The sequence below is a fragment of the Antedon bifida genome, chromosome 4 (assembly GCF_963402885.1).
Source record: "Antedon bifida chromosome 4, ecAntBifi1.1, whole genome shotgun sequence".
NCBI classification, from domain to species: Eukaryota; Metazoa; Echinodermata; class Crinoidea; order Comatulida; family Antedonidae; genus Antedon; species Antedon bifida.
Genome location: NC_136229.1, coordinates 17,333,750 through 17,352,212, shown reverse-complemented (window position 1 = coordinate 17,352,212; position 18,463 = coordinate 17,333,750). Strand labels below are relative to the sequence as shown.

Below are 18,463 nucleotides of genomic sequence, written 5' to 3'. Positions count from 1 at the left end.
ACGTCTCATGTGTGTCACGTCGTCATAGGCGGTGAAGCATGACGGTGGTGTTGATGTAAAAATATAGCTCTCAGAGTCAGAGCAGCAGCCTACTCATTTTCTTTCACAAAAGCATCTCTGGGTTTAATGCCTTACTACTTACAATACTATTAAATATAATATGGTAAAATACAATATATCATCGTAGAGAAACGGATATCTTTGCAGTTTTTATCTTCGAATGCAAGTAAGTGCAAAAGTTTTTCCCAGGCCAGGCCATCTTCTCACGTGGTGTCGTGTGTGGGATGTATGTCTGCTTTTATTTTAGTTGACCAGGCATCCTTCTTGCAGGAGTGTGACCTACATTCAGTTGAGAGTAAATATAGGCTAGGCTAGCATATTATAATTGAAATTAGTAACCTATGCTAATCTATCAATTTAAATTAAATATTAATGTTACTTTTAGTAATTTATTTTTAGATTAAATTATAATTATAGTAGGCCTAAATGAAAATTAGTTTAGGTCTAAATTATTGCTTTTGGGGCTATACTTATAACTTAATGTAGCAACAATGGAAAGGGAATTTTTGTATAAAAACAGGTGTCATCAGTGTGAAGTCATGATTTATTTTGAGGCCATTTTTAACTTTCAATATTTCTTTTACTGTAGGCCGTTCTAGAGGAATTATTAAAACAAACATTTTCCTAAATATATTTATTGGTCTGAGCGCACTACAGCATGTCAGTCAACATCAATTTGGTACCGGTTGCTATGGATACAGAGGAAGATGATGACTTGAACATAAAAACATTGACAGAGATCGAAGTTATCGATCATGTGCCTAATGTCCACAAACCAATTCCACGGCCAATTAATATGGCTGTGCGACGGCGGTGGCAGAGGGTTATGAGGAAGGCAATCCAGTGTACCGATCCATGGGAGGATTTTCACTTGGAGGTGTTTAAGGAAGAGAAAGCCAAGAGATTCAGGTATAATGCCATTGACCAATCATGGGTCGTGGATATGGTCTTCGTCAAAATGGCTGATGTGGTAAGTGAAGAATACGGAAAGGACCTTTTGCTTCATTTTAAATATTTTATTATTTAATCTCGTGCAATTTGGAAAATAAAGTTGAAAGTAAATTACCATATTTTTTACACTATTTTACTGTGAATGTGATAAAGAAGAATGATTGTCATGAAATAAGCCCCTTTTTCAAAAGTGATTCTACAGGAATCTTTCTACAGTAGTGAAAAAGATAGACAATTCATAAAAATTGTCTCTCATTAGCGTAAACTTGAGGTAAAATGTATTCAATCGAAAGAACAATTAATTTTACATATAAAAATAGTTACCAAGTTGTTGATTATACATAGTCATGGAAAAAGTCCTATCTTATACCGTAGAAAATGCAAACAAATTCTATTGCACCATTTTGAAAAAAAAACTAAATCTTTCATTTAAATTTTTATTCAATAATTTAGTGAATTGATTTAATCTTTACAGCCATTTGCAAATGGAGCCATGAGAGAATGCTTTCGAATGTAAGTATCTCCATTAATTTACTTATTTATTAATTAATTAAACACAGTAATATAAATAGTTAGTAGTAGTTAATATATACAGTACTGTAATAGTTATAGTAGTTGGGACTATAAGTTAGTTAAAAACAGTTAAAAATGAATTGTTAGTTTCTACTTGTTTTCGTAAAACAAAGGAAACGCCTAATATAATGTTGAAGAAGTGTCCTTGGGACAGGTTCAAATGTCCATGGGGTACAGTACTGTGGAAGGATTCATGACCAATACAAATGACCTTTGTCATACATGACCCTGTTCAGTATGGCTGATAAACTGTAACTTATTTATTTCAGTTTTCTTTCAGTGAAATATTCCTCTATTAAGCTCTGTCTACACTATCAAACTTTATGTGATGTGCCCATATATGGACACAATGATGTCGTATGACTACCATATTTGGGCAAATTCCTGTCATATTTGGGTACAAACTAGTTTGATAGTGTAGACAGAGCCTTAGGAATATATTTTGATATTATTCAGTTTCATATCATAACCATATGATAGCTATTTCTACAGCCTATCTAGATTAATGTAAATGGTTCCTCTGATTTTATTCCTTTTTTGGTTATATAATTCTGATATTTTATGGATAATTTGTTTGTGTAAAGCACTTAGAAACATTGAATTAGGTGCTATATAAGACTACCATTATTATTATTATTGTAGAATAACTCGTAACTGTATTTATAGTCTTAATATTGATTAAAGTTGTTGTAGGCCCACAAAAATAAAATAATATAGTACTAGTAGTATCTGTACTGTACCGGTCCATGGATTGTTATAAATTACAGACTACCTATACTATAGAGTACCTTAAAATACAGTTAGTAGTGTCTAAATTGTAATTTACAGACCACCTAAGTACTTTTTAAGGCAAGGCTAGCTAGTTCTTTGACTAACTATTTATTTAACACCAATCAATAATACTGTTTACTCCTTGACCTGAACTTGGTGTAGTCACAACACAGTGGTGTGATGATAGCCCTTTGTTACCAAACAATGTTGGTCTAATGTTCAATGCTGAAATGTTCATTTGTCTGATGTATAAATAACCTCATATTTTGCTTATTTCCTTTCTTGGTTTATTTATTTTTCCATTTGCTTATTTATTAAGTTTTGTCCTAGCTTCAAATTGTTTAACAATAGACTGATCACCTTGCCCTTCCACACAGAATGCTTATCCATCAGGATATAGTTCACTAACAATGAACCAAAAAAAAGTCATAAATGTGATTGAAAAACAATTTATTAAAGTATAATACATTTAATGTATTTATTTAGTTTGTCATTAAACTAACTGATGATGATAACACCGTTTTGTAAACAAATAACAGCCATAGCCTCACAACAAACTCAAAGGTCAATGTGTCTGTTGGATCACTCCTACACAACAAATTCACTTTCGAGGACACACATCAGACTGTCAGTTAAAGTTCAAATATAAACTAATATTTTTAATCATTTTTATGTTTACAATGTATTTATTGGGTTTTTCCATTCTCGGGAAAGTCCCCTTATTGTGTGCAATGTAATTTTTACTATTATAATAATGTGCAAGATATTGATTCAGTATATCAATAATAATAATATTGTAAACAGTAATTCTTATGTAAATATTTATTCAAATAACTAGTAAACTGTCACACTGATAGATGTGGGTCTATTAAGATTACTGTAATAAATAATAATTTTAAAAAGATATCGGTTTTTTCCATTTTTTGGAAAGTCCCCTGATTACAATGTAAACAAATAGTTTGTGAAACTGGTTTTTTTTAGAGGTTGGGGAAAGGGGGGTGGAGAGGGGATGCAACGGAAGACTACTAAATAATAACATTGGATTGCAATGCACAAATGTGTTTCATTCATTCAATCTTATGTTTTTTTTAGTAAGAGGGGGTAGGGGTGTTCGAAGAAACACCACCTACCGTATATATCAAGTCACAAGTTCCAGTATAGCTATTTGTTACTGTTGGTTTCATGCTATAGCCAATCCTGCGCTTGAGTGTACTAAGCAACATACACTTTTATTATAGGCCTATTTTTGTAAAAAAAAGCATTCAAAGTTTTAACAGTCTGTTGACTTGGTTATGATGACTCCTAACTGCCTTGTCATGCTTTGATAAGATCTGTCCATACTGGTCAGTTTGTACCATCTGTTATTACCAATTCCTTCCCGTTCTTATTGCAGCATGCTTTATCAGTAAACTTCTACAAGCATAAGTTTTAGATACTATTTGTTACTGTACATGAATTTCAAAATACCGTATCTGACATAAAACATAAATTTCTCTTCTTTCTGATCAAATAAAGAATTTTGTAAAATTCTATAAAAACCAGTTAGACTAATTACAGTACATGTTTTTAAATGAAATTATTATTCTTTCGTAAATATTTCTTGTCCATTTAATGAATGCAAATTGAGTATACTGACTGCCAGGGCTACTGTATAGTGTGAGATTTGTCAGCATAGGTTTTTAGCAAATCATAATGTCCTGTTTTTCATCAACAATAATTCACTCCATAGATGACTGGTCACAGACTGTGCTGTATGAAATATGACCGCAGGTGACCACCTACTTTTCTTTGTCCAATCAAATATTAAAATTACTGAGGCGTGTAACTAGAGAATAACAAATTATATTAAAGGTAACCTGCCTTGACCCTCTGAATGAAAAGAAAAAGAAAAGACCAAAAATGAAGGCTAGGCTTTTGTATTCATTGACATCCAGGGTTCATTATTTAAACTACATCTGGTTCAGGAAGTCTATGGTTAGGTCATTACCTTGGGGTCAATCAGTTTCCTGGTGTGCATGTCAGTCAATGCCTTTATCCTGTTTTCAACTTCAATGTTTTTCATTGAAGTAAAATAGAACAATAAAATAATACATTCATAATATTATTAAATATTATATTTTATAATATATTGATTTTGCATGAATTTTATGTACTATTAGTATCATAACATAAATAAGTAACTTAAATATTAATGATATTATGTTTTAGCAGAGTAAACTATTGAAATATCATTTCTTAGTTATTGTTATTTTTTTATAAATCAATTATCAAAATTAATGTAATTTAATTATTATTTTATTAAGTGTATTATGAGCAACAAAAGCACAACAATACAATGAGATACTTATAGCTAGAGTGATCTCGCCAAATTCATATGACTGCCTTGTATATTGTGAGTTAGTGAACAGATAATTTTACAAGAAATTAACCCATGTTTACCATATTCATAATAAAATGAATCTACGAATTCTATCTGACAGGAAAAAAATCTCAAACATGAGCAGAACAAAGAACTGGAAACATGCTGGTAATTTTGTTTCTAAGCGGTACATGACATCTGTTGAACGAGACGTCTATTTTAATGATGTGCGATTACAAATGGATGCTAAACTCTGGGCCGAGGAATATAACAGACACCATCCACCTAAACCGGTATTAACAACTTACTATTTTGAAAATTAATAAGCTGAATTTGATTTATTTCGATACCATACCATACATAAACAAAAACAGAGTGCTATCCCTGGTACCATACAAAATGATTTTGTTTTGTTTTTATCTGTTTTTGTTCATGTATGGTATGGTATCCACCTGAGGGGTCCCCTGATAATATGTATTCAATTTTTTAAAGTTTTGTTTTGAATTAATTTGTTGTGACCTGCCTGAGGAATTTAAAAATAGATAACATCCATCCAAACCCGTATATTACAATACAACCCCTTGTTTGGCATACACCTATTCAGCAGAAACCTCTATTCAAGGGACACGCCTATTAAGGAGACATTTTTCCTGTCAAATGAACACTGGAAGTTTTAACACTATGGCCAATACTATTCAGAGGACACCCGGGCTATTAAGTATTAAGGTGACACTTTGTTTGGTCTAGAAGGTGTCCCCATAATAGAGGTTCAACTGTATACTGTTATGACAACAAATATATTTAAGTGATAACATTATTGTACCATATTAGTAGTGATATTAATATATCATTTTGTTTTCTTTTGTTTCCAATAATTATTCAATTATTAGATTGACATTATGGCCATGTGCATTTTGGAGTTCAAAGATCGACCTGGTAGCCCACTTTACCACATCGAGAATTTCATTGAGGGTGACTACATGAAGTATAACTCAAATTCTGGCTTTGTCCGAGACGAAGCATTGAGACTCACTCCACAGGTACACAATACATAATGTAGTTGCACATCTAAGACTCTGTATACATTATTAAACTAGTTTGACGACAAAAAAAAGTGTGATGTGCCCAAATATGGTAGTGATATGACATTTTTTGTCACAAAATTAAAGCTTGTGTAAACAGAGCTTTAGTCATAATACAGTACATAAATTATTATAGCACAGTACCTCTAGTCACAATACATATTATAGTATTTCTACATAAATATTGCCTTTTTGTTTTGTGGAAGATAGGTGGCTCAATTGACAGCAGACAAGTTTAATTTATCTTTTACTAAATGCAAAGAAATGTATCATTGGTATTTATTAGAATAACTTTATTGTAAACAATTTCACTTTCACACTATACATATTGTAGGAAAGGAGGTCAGATACAGGTTAAACTCTGGGATTGGAAAACATGATTATTATTAAATAAATTATTTGGGGTATAGTTGCTCTTACAAACACTTGCGTGCAGTACTACATGCATGTTGTATATCTCAGTTAGCATGACATGGAAATATTAACATTCACAAATACTTATACAATACATTATCTGCTGCTGTATTATACTGCCTGATCATCAGATAATCCACAATGACTCATAAAAAGAGCATCAACAACAAGCGCTCTTGAACATTATTGTAAACTAATCCTGTTGTGGAATCGCATGATTAGTTAACTATAACTTGAAGTAACACTATACAAATATAATATGTTAAATATTATAATTCAGGCTAGACTAATTGGATCTTTACTTATAATATGTAAACCTTTTGATCCCAAAGGGGAATATGCTGATTTATAAAATCTATTTTTATTTCATGGTTATCTCATGTCAATGACCATTTGACCATTTGCTTTTGATATTTAATCAGTATTATGATTTCATAATAAGATTTTGTATTATTAAGTTTTTTTTCTTTTTTAGGCCTTCAGTCATTTCACATTTGAAAGGTCAGGTCACAAGTTGATTGTTGTTGATATTCAAGGTAAATGTTTGTTGATAATATTAATTTGCATAAAGTTAATTAAGTGTAACTTTACACTATCTGTTTTCTGCATAACTAATTCAGTTTCATGTCGAATCAAAATTACATAAAACTAAATATCAAATATCTACACACAATATTTGTTGTGCTGATTTTTTGGCTGACAGTTTGAACATATGTTAAAATTCTTTTCGTCACATGACACATTGCTTAAATGTAACTAATACAGCTTGGTAATCTAGTAATCAACTTAGCTTTCACAATGCTAGTTTAATTACAACAAGGTCATACTTTCCAGGTCAGTGTTATGCTAATATTTTCCAGGTCAGTATTACGTTAACACTTTCCAGGTCAGTATTATGCTAATACTTTCCAGGTCAGTATTATGTTAATAATTTCCAAGTCAGTATTATGCTAATACTTCCCAGGTCAGTGTTATGCTCATATTCCCAGGTCAGTGTTATGCTCATATTCCCAGGTCAGTGTAATGTTAATGCATCCTATTTCAGTGTATGCTAATACTTTCCAGGTCAGTGTTATGCTAATTCCCAGGGTATTGTAAATATGTCATCTAATATAAATTTTCTAAAATTATGTATCATCTTTAGGTGTTGGTGACCTTTGGACTGATCCACAGATTCACACCTCCAATGGAACGGAGTACAACGATGGAAACCTTGGTACAAAGGGGATGGCGCTGTTCTTCTTCACACATACTTGTAACACTATCTGTGAAAAGATGGACATGACACCATTTGATATGCACTCGTCAGAAATTGCTGATCATTCTAGATATCTTGATATGCATGTAAGACAACTAATTAATAACTAATTATCTTATATATTTATCATATGGTATTTTTATAGAACATTGTTTCTAATTATATTTGTGTGGTTAGAAATGAAAGTGTACGGATGGTGTGGTGTTAAGAGCAGAAGGATCTGTTGACCATATTAAACCAATGTTGAAGCAAACATTTTTTTCTGACTTTCAATGAAAAAAACCCAAAATGTATAAACGTTTTTTTACTTTATTTGATTTTTATAATAATCTTGTATTTCTGAAATTCATTGAAAAAAAAACCCAAATATATAACAAAATTTTTTTTTTTTACTTTATTTTTATAATAATCTTGTATTTTGTAGAAGAATTCATCAACAGTTTGTAGCGGTGAAGAGGAGCCTGTGTTCCGGCCTCGTCCTCGTAAATCAATCACACCACTTGATATGACCAAGTTCATAATACGCGAAGTGAGAGAACGCCACATATCAGAATGCTCCGAAGAAAGCACGGAAGAAATGGATTACAAGTTTGAAAGACGTACGTCTTCTGACAGTAACCGATCGTTATCGGAAAGTTCTGACACTATTGGTGATCTTCCACCGTCACGTTTTGCCAATTCCAGACCGATCATTGATAAGAGACGGGCATTGAGATACGGCGCATCAATTTGTTTTACGTCACCTGCATCTCCAGAAGAGGTTTGCATGCCGTCATCTCCTTTGTCAGAGATTGCGGACGAGGATGAGAACGGAGAGGAGGAACATGGTACGACTACAAATCATGTGACTTTTGGAAGAAATAGAAGCCGTACAATTTCAGGCGGAGAAGGAGACTCTATGACGAGGGTAATTTTGTACAATATTTTTATCGTTTCTTTTAATTGAGTGGTGCTGAATCAAGATATAGTACTAGGAATAAATAAATACATTTTTCAGCACATAATGACAATAAGCCTGATCCATACATTTCACTTAACAAGATCAAAATCTATAGTTTAATAATAATAATATTCGTTCTTATATAGCACTTATTGCACAATGCTTCAAAATCTCAAAAACGTACTCCCATAATGGAGCTTTAATCAACACAAAGTTGTGTCTTGATCTAACCGCGTAGCCTGGGTGGAGAGAGGCAAATGTAAGTAAAGTGTCTTGCCTAAGGATACAAGCAATGCAGCAAGAGTTGGATTCAAACTCACTATCTCATGATCAGTAATCCAACGTTCAACACACTGCGCCACACACCCTCAGTTTATAATGTTACTTGTGGCTAGCAAAGGTGGAGTGCAGGCTAGTAATATTTTTTTCTTGTTAACCAATTAGGAAGAAGAAGCTGCTGCATATTTCAAGTGCAACATGAAGGCTCGTGCATCATGCGTTAATTTGGAAATGCAGTTAAGATTACGAGCAAATATGAGAAAATCGGATGATTCCATTTTAGGCAAGGTAATGGCTTTGTACAGTACAGAACAAAAAAGAATGAGATTATTATTAAGACACAAATGCTAATAATAAATTATCTTCCCTAGATTCACATGGACATGGCTCGTTACCACGAAATTGGACGGTTTGCTCAGACAGATGATGCACGTAATATGGAGGCCGCCCTCTATCATCTTGAACAGTCGGGCCTATGTGGATCACTTGAAGCTATCATCAATCTTGCTAAGATATATCTGCAGCTACCGCATGACGTCCTCGAGGACCACTCAGTTGAGGTGTGTATTATTTTTCTCATGTTTAGTGAGTACCCATGTGCCAGTACCACAATATGTGTTGGTGTGCGTCATGTCTCCAATTAAATCAAATAAATGGGACACACAGTAGACAAAACACAATACATGTCATACAATGCTAAATTCCTAGGCAATATACAGACCTTGGCCAGCATACATGACTTGCTGATGGTAGAGTGGGTTAGGGTTGTTCCTAATTATGCAGATATTGTCTCTTCAGTATTTAGACCACCTGTTAGTATTTCAGGAAAACTTTCCAAGGCAATGCCTTGATGACGAAGTATTGTTATTTTTTTTCTTGTTATCCTCCAGGACAATCCTCAAACTCAAGACAAAGGGTTAGACTACATGGAGCAGGCTGCAGATGCCAGAGACAGGGCTTCACAGATATACATGGCTAAAGCATTTGACACTGGCAATGGCCTAGGCACACAGAGGTAATTAAAGTGTATGCAAACATCTGGTCAGTAATTAATAATAATAGAAATTTACTGACAAGATCAAGAATTAAATTTGGGAAACTCTTTTTTCCAGAGAGAAAGATTGGGATGAAGCTCTTCATTGGTACTCTTCCGTCACAGATGCTCCGCAAGACGATGATTCTGGCGGCTATGATGCTGTTGTTGATACGCCCATATATCAACTGACAGCTAGACAAGCAGAAATATACAGAGAGGGCGGTTTTGGTGTCGATAAAGACCCATCACGTGCAGGTCAGTGATGTGCTATATTACTAATTAATTAATAAAGTATATTTAGAACACCTTCAGGCCCAAACAAAGTTCCCCTTAATGGGGGTGTCCCCTGAGTAAAGGTTGGCCATAGTGTTGAAATATATATTGACCCGTTTCATTTCATGGGAAAGTATCTTCTTAAAAAGGAGTGATTCTACTGCAAAAAAAGCTTTTTACAGTTGTGCTAAACATTGAGAACAAAAATGATTATGGGACATATTAATATTCTAGGTGACCTATACAATGAAGCAGCAGAAAGTGCAATGGCAAGTATGAAAGGCCGATTAGCTAATAAATACTACATGTTGGCAGAAGAGGCATATGGAGAGGTCGAAGAAGAGGATTAGTGAGGTCAAACAACAACAAGAAGGTTGGCAGAAGATATCGTATGTTTCTTTGATCTTGAAGTATGTAGGTAAAATTGTTTGCTAATGTGTAAACAATCTCTAATTTTGTCTTATCTTTCTTTTATCATTAATTTAAAAACAAACACATTATTTTTTAAATCAATTTTACAATACATATAAAATTTAAACATTTGCATAATTTAAAGTTTTATTTTCTGTAGTTGATTAAGAAATTCAAGTTAATTTGGTAAAATGTTGAATAAAACCTTTTAGGACATATTAGTGCCACTTCCTTTTGCACATCCTGGAGATGTATGTGAAACGATAAACATCTGTTTTATCTTTTGATTTCATTGATCTGTCTAAAGAAATGTTATGGATATTAATTGGTGATTGGAGGAGGAGAATCTCCATCATGTTTTTATAGTCATGTTAGCCTAGGCCAATGTCTTAATCAGAGGGCGACATTTGATTTTAGATGCCAATTGACTTTTTTACAAAACAACAAAATAATGCCTAAGCAGAAGCTGGCATCTTTATCAATACAATCATATTACTACCATACAATGTATAAAATTGTTTAATTGCAGCATTACGCTTTTCTACAAACTGTTATTTTAAATTGTTTTGATCTAAATTAGAAAATGCAATCATGTAATAGTACTGTAAAATGTACAAGTTATAGCCCATCTACTAACATACACATACTGTAAAATGTTTGCATTTGGAGTAAAAAAAGATAATAACAAGCAACATTCCATAGAATCAACACTATTAATGGACATGGCATATATATTATATATACAGTAGAAGCTCTATATTTGGTGTGACACAAGGGTGTCCACTGATGAATAGGGAATGGATAATAAAGCGTACATTTCCCTTCATTCGTTCCATATATAGGCAATGTGATAGATAGATTAATAGATTTAATCTTTAACATTAGATGACAATACATACTTTATGGGAAAAATATTGGTTTATAATATTGTTTAATTTTGAATTAATCAGATGTAAAAATATTCATGTTCTTTCGTTTGAATGATTTTTGTTTCTATCTTAAAGATATTTTTTTAAATTGTTAATTTTTTAGCAACATAGTTTACTTCCAATAATCTTTCGTATTGGTGCTAGAGTTCTTAAATAACTATAATAGTCAGTTTCTTGTAAAGCTAAGTTATTGTGATATTACAAGAGGTTTTCTAAACTCAAAATTACTGTATTTTTATCTTTTTTGGATGAAGTTACAGTTCTTAACTTTCTACCACACTCTTTTTGAAGCTTCATTCTTTCTATCCTTCTCTAAGGAAATAAGGTAAAGTTATACAGTAGATCGGGATTTGGAACAAAGTGTCCGCTTAATTAGTGGTTGATTAGGGGTTGGCAAAGTGTTAATATTTCCCCTTGTTAATTTCATTGGAAAGTGTCCCTTGAATAAGTGTCTGTCTACACTACCAAACTTGATGTGACAACAAAATGTAATGTGCCCATATATGGACACGATGATGTCATACATGGCCATATCACTATCATATTTGGGCATATCACACTTTTTTTTAATAAGGGTGTCCCAACAAGACAAGACAATATTTTGAAAACACAATTTTCGGTTTTCAGTAAACTACCTCACAAGTTGTTTTTTATAGGTTTTTTAAAAATCAATGTTTTCCATTGACATACACTGTTGTCTCACAAACAAATCGACAAATGTTTATGTTTTTTTAGACGTCTTTGTTTCAAATTTTGTTTAAGTTTAACAATTAGAAGTAAAGAACCAATGTAGAAAATTAGGGGAACATTATTAACATGATGGTAGCACAAACTTTGTTTCTGCCTTTCTGAAGTTCATATTGATTATTGACTTTGATTTAATATTGATTATACACTTCTTTAAAGGACACAACATAAACTAAATGTTTGTCATTTCATAATTTTACAGTATTCTTTCTATATTTTAAAAAATAATACCTTTCTGAAATTCTTTATTAGATTGTCTTTATGTTAATGTTTACTACATTATGTTAGTATGTTATAATAAAATGTAATAAAAAAAAAAAATCAGTATTAAAACAACAATTTGTTTAAGTATCTGACTAGTAAAGTCACGCCAAAATTAACTGAATATAATATTACAGCTTTTACTTTGATTTGAATTTCAAGTAATGGGATTCATAACAACTTACTGGATTCTCATTTTTTTTTTTTATGAAATTGTAGCAGACAATTTTTGCTTTTTATAGCAATCTTTTGTACTAAAGTTGTGAGTTTTATTACTAATGCTGTACTGTACAAGTTATATTATTCGGATCTTGAGTTCCATCAATATTGATAGGATCTTGATAAAGATCTGTATATAATTGATGTAGTTCCGTCAGTAATTGTGTTAGAGAAAAAACTAATAATATAATAATAATAGTCAAATGTTATGAAATCTTGATAACTGCTTAAATGTAGTAGCAATACAATACAAGATCTATACCGATAGTAGTTGGTAAATGTCTTTAATGTGTTTTAATCTTGGTGTTATCGCTAGGAATTGAATGCCTGAATAGAGTGGTTCACTTGGCACCATCTATATACATTGCTGCTGTGTGTAACACAATGGTCAGTATATTATAGTGTTAACACTGTACAGTACTGTTTTTGGTCTAGTAGTTGGGAGTGCATGCCCCTCCCACTTTTGAAAGTTGAGTTTTCTATTGGTCAATACCAAGTAAACATGGACATGTATGAAATACACCATACAGTGTCAAATTGTAACTGGTTCTGTATGCCTTACAATAAATAAACAACTAAAATACAGAATGTTTGTCTACATATGATTTTTTATTTTATTCTACTCTTGTTTACTGTATAAAGGTCGCCTTTTAAAATGCAAGTTATATGAAAAATTAATATTTTGTTTGTAAATTTCAGTTTCTATATTATTTAAGAAAGCATGACTTGACATTTTCCTTTCCATCTATCAACTTCTTCACGTTCTTCTGCTGTCAAACCACCAGGGTACATTGTCCTAGTTTTCATTTCATCCGTAATGCAAGAGTTCCGTCTGGTACACTCTGCTGATGACCGCTTACCTGCTCCGGCTGCCATTGCGACACGAGAGCTAGTGTTAAAGTGCATATGGCGTGAATCAGCATCAAAATTCCTCTCGTTAAGACGTGTGACTGATGCCATGAGGTCGTCGGTAGCCATGTTTATTTGTGAACCACCTGGACGAAGAGCACCATGGTTAAGTGCAAGGGAGCCTCGGCGTAGATTAGCTTTGCGATTCGAGGCCGCCATCATCATAAGACTGGATTTACGGTCTGGTTCTGTTCCAGGGTATTCGTCCATTGTGTGGTACACCATCATCGGTTGTTGTACTGCTTGAAAAAAAGTAAAGTATTTCTCTTGTTTTATGTTTCAAATCAAGGCAAGTAATACGCAATCGCAGACACACTTTAACCTTTAATAGATTTACAAACATAATCACAAAATGCTCATTCATGCACGATTGGGACCAAGAACCCAGGGATTAATAGGAATCTTTTAATTCCATGTTTCATGCCAATCTTTAAATTTACTTTACTGTGATCTTTTTTATTTTTAAACTTAAACTGGAACTTAAAGAAATGTGTAACAATGGTCTTACAGTTGTGATCACTGAGTTGAATGCTAATCTTCTGTGCGGCTGGTCCTCTAAGTCCAGTATGTTCAGCTCTTTCTAACATGCCAAGATGATGAGTCACATTGGAATCCGCTCTAATAAATTTAAAAAAGGTTATGGTTCTATAATTAATTTAAATTAATTTTATTTTGCATTCAACAATAATAATTATTAATTTGTATTGAACTTCCTTTCACAAGGGTAGCTCTAATAGCTGCACTGCAGTACATCTAACTATAAAGGCCCTTGGGTAACTTAAGAAGACAACCAGAGGAATATTTGTTGCCAGATTGGTTGTATGCTTTATTTCTGGTATAGTATTTATTACAGGCTTTGATTGACAAGCCTTCAGTGGCCCCTGGTTCAGAGACTTTAAGTGGCCCTGCAATGCTGGAGGCCTTAGATGTTTTCAGCCCTTTTTGACATATTTTAAAGCATGTTGTTTCCTCTGGACACTGCTCAGTGGCCCCTATAAGCTCCGGGGCACCTGGGTTTAGCCAGTAAGCCCTTATAGCCATTACGCCACTGCATGCCTTGTGGATCTACTGTATGGTAGCGTATCTCTGCAAGTCTGATAACCTTTATACTTACGTATGTTTGATAGCGACAGCTCGTAGTATGTTTGTGACCAGTGATGGTTCCTTCTGTTTCATAGCACGTTGACTCAATGCATAACCATGAGATGCATCGGCCTCCATGAGCTTCCAAGTGTCGCCACCTGAAATACAACAAGAGTTCACGCATGTTGAAACTGATGAGAACTGAGAGAAACATGGGGACCCAGGAACTAGAATACCATAACTAGCCTCAAGGAACAATTACATCAATTGGTCTGTTTCAATTATCTACCAATACCAATATGGAGAACTGAGGTACAGAGAGGAACACTGCAACCCAGGAACTAGAATACCATAACTAGCCTCAAGGAACAATTACATCAATTGGTCTGTTTCAATTATCTACCAATACCAATATGGAGAACTGAGGTACAGAGAGGAACACTGCAACCCAGGAACTAGAATACCATAACTAGCCTCAAGGAACAATTACATCAATTGGTCTGTTTCAATTATCTACCAATACCAATATGGAGAACTGAGGTACAGAGAGGAACACTGCAACCCAGGAACTAGAATACCATAACTAGCCTCAAGGAACAATTACATCAATTGGTCTGTTTCAATTATCTACCAATACCAATATGGAGAACTGAGGTACAGAGAGGAACACTGCAACCCAGGAACTAGAATACCATAACTAGCCTCAAGGAACAAACACACCATCTAGTCTTTTTCAATTATCTACCAATACGGAGCGACTAAAAAGAACTATAGTTTGGTCTGAGACAACAATGGCTCAGGTTTGGTTAATGAGTGTCAGTTTTTAGTGGTTTTCTCTTACCGAGTGAAGCTAATGATGAACAAGGTGTTCCGAAGTCAGCAGTTGATGTGTCAATAGGTCGATTCAACCAATCAGAATGCTTTAAATGGTCGACAGTGGCACGACATCTTGGTTCTAAACAAAGCATTGATCTTATAAAAGACCGACAATCTTCAAGAAAGAAAAAGAAAGTTATCTTACATGGTGTATAATATTGTAATATATATAATAATATAATATTTCTGCAAGCATCCAACAAGCCTTTTAAACCCTCTCAACATGGGGCTTGATTTGCACGGTGAAGTAGGCCTACTGCTGTGCCGCTAAAGCCAGAACTGCAGAGTCGGGACCCTGAGGATTGTAAGGCATAATATGCATCATCAAAAGACACACAACTCTGCAAACTTTTGCAACTATCTTCTTACCTTTTGACACTTTCTTATCAAAATGAAGCTTTTCTCTTCGTCTAAAAGACGCCATTAAAATATTGAAGTCATCATCGCGAAATGGCAATCTCCCGCACAACATGGCGTAAATAACTATACCTATAATAAGTAGATTTAAAATATTAGAAATACCAATGTATTTGATCGATAATCAATTTTATAGTTTACTTACTTTGTTGTTGGACTTAAAGCAAATGCTTATATGCCCCTCTGGATGTTCCATTCCCACGTTCTCGAAAGGTAACTGAATGATATGTTTTCTGTGGGTGAGAGGATGTTGATTCTGTGGGTGAGATGTTGATAAACTTACCCATACTCCAAATATCTGCCATTTTTCCATCGTAACAAATACCTTCATGGATTTCAGGTGCGGTGTACACGAATGTACCACATGCTGTGTCAAGCAGGGTGCTGCGGTCACAAAAAGTCGAAAAGCCTAGATCTTTAAAATAAAAAAAAGACAAAAGATGTATTCCAAAGAGACAACCAAGCAATTCGCTGCAAACGAAATATCTGAAGCGCCCATATTATGCAAATCGAGAGAGATTTTAATTATTCAGTTACTTTTAACCAATGAGAGAATCGCTATTTATGCATCATACACGGAGCAGCCAATGAGAGAGGAAACGCTAACATCAACAACCACTGAACTTGGAGGATGATAGCCAATGAGAAAGGATGCTTTTTAACTGTGGGCGTTTGCAACCCAAAGCTAGACAAAGCACATGCAGTAGTTGTACAATGATATTGGCAAAAAGTTTACTAAATTACCAGCTAATTTTATGTTATTTTGTCGATCCAACAAAATGTTTTCACACTTGATATCGCGATGTACAATATCCAAATTGTGTAAATACGTCACGACGTCCAATAGTTGATGAAAAATACGACGTGACTCGCATTCCGAAAGATGTCCTGGAATAAAGATAATAAATAATCTGATGATTAATATAAATAATTGAATATAATCAATAATTATGTACCGCACCAAACTGAGAACAAGTGGGAAATACAATTGCAGTAATCAATGCGACTTTTCAATGCTAAAAAGTATTGTGTGGTAAGGTCATTAGAATATCAAACAATGAAATTATATATTTTACCCTTTCTGTTGATGTAGTCCAACAAGTCTCCGCCAGGGAGATATTCCATAATTATGTAAGTGTGTTTATTTGTCAAGAGTGCTCCTTCGAATCCAATCTGAAATTGTATAAAAAAGAAAGACCGCTAAATATTATGCTGATTTTGGGGCCCGAGGGGAGGTGGATGGTTTTCTAGGAGGGGATTGGGTGAAGGGAGAGGAGTACATCATATTGGTATCTCACAACCTATCAACATCTCCAACACAATAATAATGTCATTGGTGGTGTACAACTAGGATTTGAACCCAAGCCTCGGGATAGGAAGCACACAAATAAACCACAAGCTACAGAGCCACTTACCAGCCGCTCGTGGCCAAGCGTTTTCATTATTGTAATTTCTCTTGGAATAAACTTCTTCGTATACTCTTCCGGCGCATTCTCTTTTGATATTATTTTGATTGCTAGGTCTTTGTTGAGCTTCTCACTATGGACCTTCACCACCTGTACAACAATGCAAATCAACAAGACAAATTGTCATTGTCACGATATTGTCCGACATTGTGTCACGACCATTGTCTGTCATTGTCAAGTGTGATTTGTTGTTCATATTGAGGTAAGTACATTTAATTTGGAATAGAAATAGGCTTAATACTAAAACGATATATCTAATAATAGTAAAGACATTATAGAAAGCTACCCATAATTATAATATTGTCACATTACAAATCTATTTGCATATATTTGTTAGATCTACTACCATACTCTACATTTGTATAAAAAAATAACTTACCTTTGAAAACATTCCTTCGCCTAATGTTCGACCTATCTGTATCCCAAGTCCCAGAGAATCTAAAGGGTTACTTTGTTTGCGAGGTGTCCAGCAGCTATTGCCTCTTCTTTTCTTCATTTCAAACTCCTCACTTGAGTAAAATATTTGATCGTCTGCTGGCATTATGATGTGGTTTAATTTTATTAATTTGTGAAGCAAAAATATGACATACAGTCCCACTGTGACTTAACGTTTAAGTCTGTGCGTCTTTCTCTCTAAACTTCAACTCTAGTGGTTGGTAAGAGAGTACAGTGTTACTTTTATACCGTAACCTAGTAACTTACGTACGTAATGATGCGTACTTAGCAACAGTAGGCATACGACGTACGCGTACATATGGATCGTACCAAAGAATATAATAGGTTTATTATCTTTGACCGTACCTAGAGTTTGGTTTTCATGCGCTGCTTGCTGTCGGTGGTGTGTGTGGATGGTAGATAATATTAGCCTAGAAATGTATATTTATCAATACTAGACTACAACAGTTATTACGCACACAAAAATGTTTATCAAAAGTTTCTTCTAAAATAAAAGATTCTTAAGCTTTAAAATAGAGGGCGCCACTCATAATAACCTTTATGCGCCATCAAAATAAAAGGTTTTTGGTAAACAACAATAGTCAGCTAGCTGCAGAAGTTACGTATCCTAAATTTGAACACAATAACTGCATAACTCTCCCCCATTCTGATGTTATCTTGGCGAAATTTTGCCACTATTGTACTAGAGGAGAG

At 33.9% G+C, this 18,463-nt stretch overlaps 2 protein-coding genes across 2 annotated transcripts; one reads left to right on the top strand and one right to left on the bottom strand.

The window, feature by feature from the left end:
• Positions 1 to 67: 67 nt before the first annotated feature.
• Positions 68 to 13,191, top strand: LOC144840579 (eukaryotic elongation factor 2 kinase-like). The gene is made up of 13 exons (XM_078696442.1): positions 68 to 226; positions 650 to 1,030; positions 1,487 to 1,524; positions 4,836 to 5,007; positions 5,605 to 5,754; positions 6,686 to 6,746; positions 7,355 to 7,554; positions 7,893 to 8,375; positions 8,853 to 8,975; positions 9,059 to 9,247; positions 9,578 to 9,702; positions 9,800 to 9,978; positions 10,231 to 13,191. The coding sequence occupies exons 2-13, from the start codon at positions 719 to 721 to the stop codon at positions 10,344 to 10,346; spliced, it is 2,148 nt and encodes a 715-aa protein (XP_078552568.1). The 5' UTR covers positions 68 to 226; positions 650 to 718; the 3' UTR covers positions 10,347 to 13,191.
• Positions 13,162 to 17,942, bottom strand: LOC144840587 (uncharacterized). Its single transcript, XM_078696453.1, has 10 exons — positions 17,694 to 17,942; positions 17,264 to 17,404; positions 16,925 to 17,021; positions 16,593 to 16,736; positions 16,132 to 16,263; positions 15,801 to 15,920; positions 15,397 to 15,546; positions 14,587 to 14,713; positions 13,981 to 14,090; positions 13,162 to 13,711 (listed from the first exon to the last, which is right to left on the bottom strand). Exons 1-10 carry the CDS (start codon positions 17,853 to 17,855, stop codon positions 13,275 to 13,277), a joined length of 1,620 nt encoding a protein of 539 aa, XP_078552579.1. The 5' UTR covers positions 17,856 to 17,942; the 3' UTR covers positions 13,162 to 13,274.
• Positions 17,943 to 18,463: the final 521 nt, after the last annotated feature.